The following is a 7,153-nucleotide window of genomic DNA, read 5'->3' as shown; positions in this document are numbered from 1 at the left end:
AAGGGCCAATTCCTTACTTGATAGCTACCTCCATTCAAACCCAGAGATTTAAATGCAAAACTAAAAAATCACCTCCAACAGTCAGACTGCCATTCCACTGTGCTTCCTAGTCAGTCAATTGTTCCACCATCTACTTGAAAGTTACACTTGACTCCTCCTTCAACCATGTTCATATTGATTCTACCAACTTAATGTATCTAAAGTTGGCTTATTCCTCACTATCCCATTTCTAACACCATAGTCAGGATTATACCATTTCTTATTACAGACTCTTCTGGCCTCCAGACTTAATTCACTCTCAAACATCCTGGTAAAATATTCATCCTATGGTACAAATCTTATCATACACCCCACTCCTTTGCTAAAATCCTTTAGTGCCTCCCCAGTAACTCAGGTTAACTTCAAATTCCTTAACATCTCACACCCAATCCTTACCTACACCTCTAATCTCTTGGCTCTTTCCACTTGTGTCATTATAGTTAACTATATGAAAATACTTGCAGTTTCATAAATTCACTATATAGTCTCATACTACCAGCCTCTGCATCTGATACTCTCCCACATAAAAGTCCTCCTTTATTTCTAAACCAAATTAATAGAACTTTTGGTTGAAAGCTCAATTTAGCTCTCATCTTCTCAAGAAAACTCTTCTTGCCCCCTTATTCTGTCATACGTAACTTTCCTATGTGTTTTCTATGTGTTCCTCTCTATGATAGCATGTGTTAAAACATAGAGTTCTATTTAATAGCTGCGTATATAGAAGTCTGTCTGAACACTAGACTATGATCTCTTTGAAGGCAAGGATTTATTTTTTAATCTGAGTTCTCCACTCATATTATGGCACACAGTAGATATTCATAACTACTTATTGAATAATCAACTGAATGAATGAGTGGTATGTATTTAGTTTTCAGATTTGCTAGTTTCACATAGACTTTTAACAATATTACAAAAAATTATAAAATTCATGAAAGTATTTCATCCTAAAGGGAATAATGCTAAAAGGGCTATATCAAAATTCACCTTCTCAGTTTTTCCTTGCTTGAATGAAGAACAGAAATCTTTTTGCTTGTTTCAAAATCAGAAAATGGCTCCTTTAATTCAAGCCCAATGTCCTTTCTTAGAGACTCAGAGCTAGAAACAAGAGAAAATCATACTATATATTTAAGAGGAAAATTTTTCCGGCAATATTAAATAATAAGCACCAATACACTAATCAAAGGGTGTTTATCTAAATATCTTGTTTCATACAAAATTGCAGTAAATATCAAAGCATGTCACCTTACATATTTGGTGCAGAATATTTTGTTTCAAAATTTCAAAAGAATTTATTATCAAGATCATAAATTCAATGATTGATCAATATTCTAAAATACACAGATAAAGAATAACAGATACAAGCAGGATTAAAATAATCTGACCTCACTGCTTACAACTATCTCAAATTATAAAATTGTATCTAAAGGTGCATTACAATGCTTCTGTCTGCATTGATCAGACCATCAGACCTCAGAGGGAAGGTAGGGGAGGGTGGTTGTAAGGGGGAGAGAGCGACCAAAGGACTTGTATGCATGCATATAAGCCTAATCAATGGACACAGATTCCAGGGGGGTGAGGGCATGAGTGGGGGGGCGGTGCTGGGGGAACAATGGGGGGATAAGGACACATATATAATACCTTAATCAATAAAGAAAAATGGATTAGAGGGCCAAGATATACTATTCCAACTTGATCAGCAAGGGCTGGTTCCAACTGCCCAGGTAGAGTGGCTCAGTTGGTTGAGCATTGTCCTGTACATTGAAAGGTTGCCAGTTCAATTCCTGGCCAGGGCACATACCTGGGTTGCGGGTTTGATCCCCGGTCAGGGCATGTACGGAAGGCAAGAGATCAATGTTTCTCTCTCACCTCTCTCTCTCTCTCTCTCTCTCTCCCTCTCTCTCTCTCTCTCTCTGTACCCCCCTCTTTCCTCTCTCTAAGCATGTCCTCCGATGAGGAAAAAATAATAGAAAAATAAAAATTTGTCAACTAATGGACATTTTCTAGCTCTACCATTTTTCTAGAACTTTTTCAAGCATTTTAATTAACTAATTTGATTGATTTTTATGAAATTTTCCTAAGAAACTTACAAACTAATATTAGCTCCTTTATCCCAAGAGATATAACTTGATTTGAAAATTTACTTGTATTTTTAGTAGGATTCTTAGGAAGAACAAAGATTCAAGATGAGAGAGGCTCAAAAAGCAGTTGCAAATAATGTAAGAAAATCACAAAGCCTTCCAAAACCTTTCCCAACCTCATATCCCAAATAAGGTTTAATACAGTAAATTTCTTTGAGGTTAAAATGTTAAATAAGATCAAGAAAGCTGTTATCTCTGCATTACTTAAGTGATGGCATCTTTGGCTTCACCACATTTATTGGTTGCCAAGTCTCTTCCTTGTTCAAAATAGTAAAATGGCCACATTTCTACAAATAGTGGATTGTCATGTTCTACAAATTCTGGAAGTGATGACTCAAAACTTCCATCATCATCACCCATGTCCTCAGAAAGTATGTCCATTGTTGTAGCCCTATGCTATAAGGCTACATCAAAATTCACTTCTCAGCTTTTCCTAGTTTGAATGAACCTCCTGGAGAATCAACTTAAATTGAAAGGAAAAAATTCACAAAAACTGAATTTTTATAAGCATAATACAATGCTAGCATTAGAAGCAGCAGTTAAACTGCCTATAAACTGCAGATTTGAATACCAGTTCTATCTCTCAGATGGAGGAACAGAAGCAGAGAGAGGAAACTTTTTAAGTGTTATTTTCAATAATTGGGCATATAGGTTAATTAATTCAAAACAGACATCAGGGAGATTAGTAAGTGGGTAACAGCTGAGGCTGCTCTTCTTTGTTTAATTATTGGGGTTTATGTAAAATTTTTGTTTGAAGATAAGCTTCTGCTGTTTTAAAAAAGTTTGAACACCACTACTGTTATTTAGTTTTGATTAGTGATCAACCAGACTCTACTTTAACACATCCAATTATGGGGAACTTACTACCTTATAATTCATCTGGCTCCCCTATAGTCAACTATGATTGTTATGAAATAGTTCCTTATATTTAGCTGAATATTCTGTAATGTGTACCTATAGTCCCAGCTCAGGATTCTAAAATATAGAAAAAATTGCATCCCTACTCCATAAACTAGCCTCTTCTATCTTTTGCATAATCCCCAGCACAGTAAGTTCTCAATAAATTTTAAATAAAATGTATACAGTAAAAACTGCTACTTTGAAAAAGTAAAAAAACAAAAAAAACAAAACTAACCAAGAAAATAGATCGGTAGAAAAACATCCCAGCTGTTCACTACAGGACTTCTGCCGGGGAAATCCAGATTGTTCAGGTCTCATAGAACTTTCATTCTTAACTGGAAGTTTTAAAAGGGGGACCACTTTAATTCTAAAATCACACATACACATCATAATCAACAGCAGTTGTCACTTTTTACTCAACAGATTTTACAAAGCAGTATTTTTAAAAACAGAAAGCAATTTATCAATTTCAATGATGAATCATGAATCCACTCAGGTTAGAAAGCAAAATCAAAGCACTACATACAGTTTACCCCAGGACATTCTCTTACAACCAGACTCTAGAAATTTAGCAATACATTTGTTTGAAACACATTCAACTGAGTTTACTTACTACATTTTTATTTATAGATGAATGGCAGAGATAGAAAATATGTATGAGTCTTCAGTAAGCAGCTACGTTGTCAAAATATGGAATCTGATATTTTTATTGTGTGTGTTTTTTATGATTTTTTGTTTTGTTTTGCTTTGCTTTGTTTTTGCAATTGCTCATTCTCAGAGCAAAGATGAGAAAACTGGAAGCAGATATAGTTAAGACCAATAGAAAGGGTGCTAGACAGGTGGTGATGAGCAGCTGCTCTATTTCTACTAAGAATCATATAAGAATAGGCTCCAGAAAGATCTTCATTCACTACGATAAGCCATTCCAGGAAGAACTCTGAAACTGTAGGGGCTGGGAGCCACTGGAATGTTACAAAACAGACTCACTAATCTTCCCTGAATATTAATAAAGAACATTAAAAAAGAAGGGTATATTGAATCTTATATCGTCTGAAGTATAAGCTTATACAGGATAATCTGAGTCTGTCAGACTCATTTTAAGAAAAATATTACCTTAATTTTAAAAGATTTCCCAGATAGTATCCCAGGCCTAAAAAAACCATAAATAGTCATTGACCAGCAATAATTCCAGTAGAATTTAATTTCAGAAATTGGAAGATATCCTTTTACAAGCCAAATTAAAGCTAATATAATTTCTAAAGTGTTTAGATGTCGGTGATATCTACACTAAAAAAAGAGAAAAATGGTAATTGGCGTACGACGCTACCCTTTTCATTGGCTAATCAGGGCTATATGCAAATTAACTGCCAACTCAGATGGCAGTTAACTGACAACAAAGATGGCGGTTAATTTGCATATGTAGGCACAATGCAGGGAGGCAAAAGGGAAAGCAGGAAGAACCCCCCTGCCACTGACAATGCCTCCCAGCCATGATCAGAGAATCAGGCGCCTTTGCTGCCCTGGCCAGTGATAGCAGGAAGTAGGGGTGGAGCCAGCGATGGGAGCTGGGCACGGTCGAAGCTGGCAGTCCTGGGAGCTAGGGGTCCCTTGCCTGGGCCTAAAGCAGAGCCCACAATCACGGGGCTGCTGCAGCTGTGGGACCCCACTGCCCGGGCCAGATGCCTCGGCCAGAGGCGATAGGCCTGGGCAGGGGCAGAGCGGGAGATCGCGGGGAGCTGGGAGTCCCCTGACCAGGCCTAATGCCTTCAGAATCAGTGATGGGGGTAAATGAGGGTCCCCTGTCAGAGGCGTCAGGCCTGGGCAAGGGGCCAATCCTGCGATTGGAGGGTGATGGGGGTCAACGCCTGAGGGGCTCCCAGTATGTGAGAGGGGGCAGGCTGGGCTGAGGGACACTCCCCCACAGACACACCTAGTGCACGAATTTCGTGCACCGGGCCCCTAGTCTTATCTAATAAAAGAGAAACATGCAAATCAAATTGACCATACCTCTGCTACACTCACAAGCCACGCCCACAAGCGAAGCCCACAAGCCAATCAGGAGCAAGTATGCAAATAAACCCAACCAAGATGGCGGCACCCATGGAGCTGGAGTGAATAGGCCTGGGTTGCCCCTGGCAATGGAGGAAGCCAAGCTTCCTGCCTGCCCTGGCCAACTGTAGACTCCGCTCAAGGCTACAAAGTTTCAATTATAGAAGATAAATCCTAGATACCTGCTTCCAGCTGCTGTGGCCTCCGCTCAAGGAGGGTCTGAAAGTCTGGGTTGCCCAGGGCCATGGCCAGCCTGCAAACAGCCATCAGCCCCTCATCCAGGCTGGCCGGCACCCCAGTGGGGACCCCCACTCTGAAGAGGATGTGGCCAGCCTGAAAACAGCCCTCAGCCCCTCACCCAGGCTGGCCAGGCACCCCAGTGGGGACCCCCACCCAGAAGAGGGTGTGGCCAGCTCAAAAACAGCCTTCAGTCCCTCACCCAGGCTGGCCACGCCCCCCCCAGCAGGGACCCCTCACCCCATGGGGGCATGGCCAGCCTGTAAACTACCACAGGCCCCTTGCCCAGGCTGCCCCATGCCCCAAGGGAACCCACACCCTGATCTGGGACATACTTCAGGGCATACCAGCTGGAACCCACCCATGCACCAGGCTGGAGTGAGCAGGCCAGCAGGGGGGCATTTGGGGCAAGCAGGCCAGCGACGGGTGGCAGTTGGGGGGCGAGCAGGCTGGCAGGCAGAGTGGTTAGGGGCAATCAGGCAGGCAGGCAGGTGAGCGGTTAGGAGCCAGCAGTCCTGGATTGCGAGAGGGATGTCCAACTGCCAGTTTAAGCCCGATCCCTGTAAACCGGCAATAGGACATCCTTCAAGGGGTCCCAGATTGGAGAGGGTGCAGGCCGGGCTGAGGAACACCCCCTCCCCCATGCACTGGGCCACTAATACTATATAATACAATAGAAGTGAAGGGTTTATAAATGTTAGATCAAATTCAAGCACTGATATTATCTATTTCTAAAACAGAAATAATAACCACTCTATTAACTTACAGAAGTAAAATAATTTATATGCAAGTGTTTTTTGCAAAGCACAAAGTATGATATGATTAAAGATAGTGGCCCTGGCTTTTAGACAATCTTATAAGGACATGGCATGATTAATTTAATTTTAATGACTAAGAAATGATGTAGCAGCTAGATTACCAAAACCAAAATAACAATCTCACTATTAATAAATAACCCCTGTGCCTACCACAATGCTATATTGGTCCTGTATAATACATTTTAATCCCAGGAAGAGGCAATTCTTTTCTCCATAGGTATAGAACATGTTTCTATTTATTTATTTACACTTGTTTTCTTCAGACTATGATTGGCAAGGATTATATATTCTTTACAGTACACAGCATATAGTCAATTCTTAGCAAATAAAAGGCACAAGTGATAAACCAACTTTAAAAAATATGAATATAATTTTGTGGTATTTTAAATAGACATTTTCAAACCTTTGCAAATTTGTTTTTCACTCACCAGTATTTGAGAAATATGTTTTCCAGTATTTTACCACAATGCTAAGTTTCTCCATAGTCAGTGGTTCAATTAAAGTAATATCAGCTCCGTACCCTGAAAGGCAACCTAAGAATATTTGTATTAAATACTGATCTATGATTTCTATTTGGAGAAAAAACAAATAATATACCTACTAGGCACATACCTTTAAAATTTTCAGAGATTATAAAAACAAACAGCAAGTGTATATTTTTCTTCCTGCCAAATCTGAGGGGAAAAAATATCAAAGTGAAGCAAAATCATCATTCAAAAACTTGGGATTCAAGTTCTTGTGATTCAACTTAGGAATTGAACTAGAATGATTTTCTTTATTGCTTTAAAATTTAAAGTGGTGGCATTAATATTGAAATTTAGTAAAAGTAGCATCTCAAATCAGTGAGGGAAAGGTAGAACACTTTAACAACTTATAAGGAAAGGAATGTATTTTTATTTCATATAATTGCATACAAAGAAGTCTGAAGTGTGCTGCTGGCTAGGTTGTATAGTATAAGTGCAGGTTACTTGA

The 7,153-nt window shown here is 39.7% G+C and overlaps 1 protein-coding gene across 1 annotated transcript; it reads right to left on the bottom strand.

Annotated features, from left to right (window-relative positions):
* Nucleotides 1–1,023: 1,023 nt before the first annotated feature.
* LOC107183620 (spermatogenesis- and oogenesis-specific basic helix-loop-helix-containing protein 2-like) lies at nt 1,024–6,706 on the bottom strand (the record flags this gene model as incomplete). The annotated part of the gene is made up of 3 exons (XM_015566046.1): nt 6,610–6,706; nt 3,313–3,412; nt 1,024–1,134 (listed from the first exon to the last, which is right to left on the bottom strand). Coding segments are annotated over exons 1-3 (266 nt in total), but the record flags the coding sequence as incomplete, so codon positions are not given.
* Nucleotides 6,707–7,153: the final 447 nt, after the last annotated feature.

This window comes from Myotis davidii, unplaced genomic scaffold (assembly GCF_000327345.1).
Source record: "Myotis davidii unplaced genomic scaffold, ASM32734v1 scaffold3202, whole genome shotgun sequence".
Lineage (NCBI taxonomy): Eukaryota > Metazoa > Chordata > Mammalia > Chiroptera > Vespertilionidae > Myotis > Myotis davidii.
This window is presented reverse-complemented; position numbering and strand designations above follow the sequence as displayed.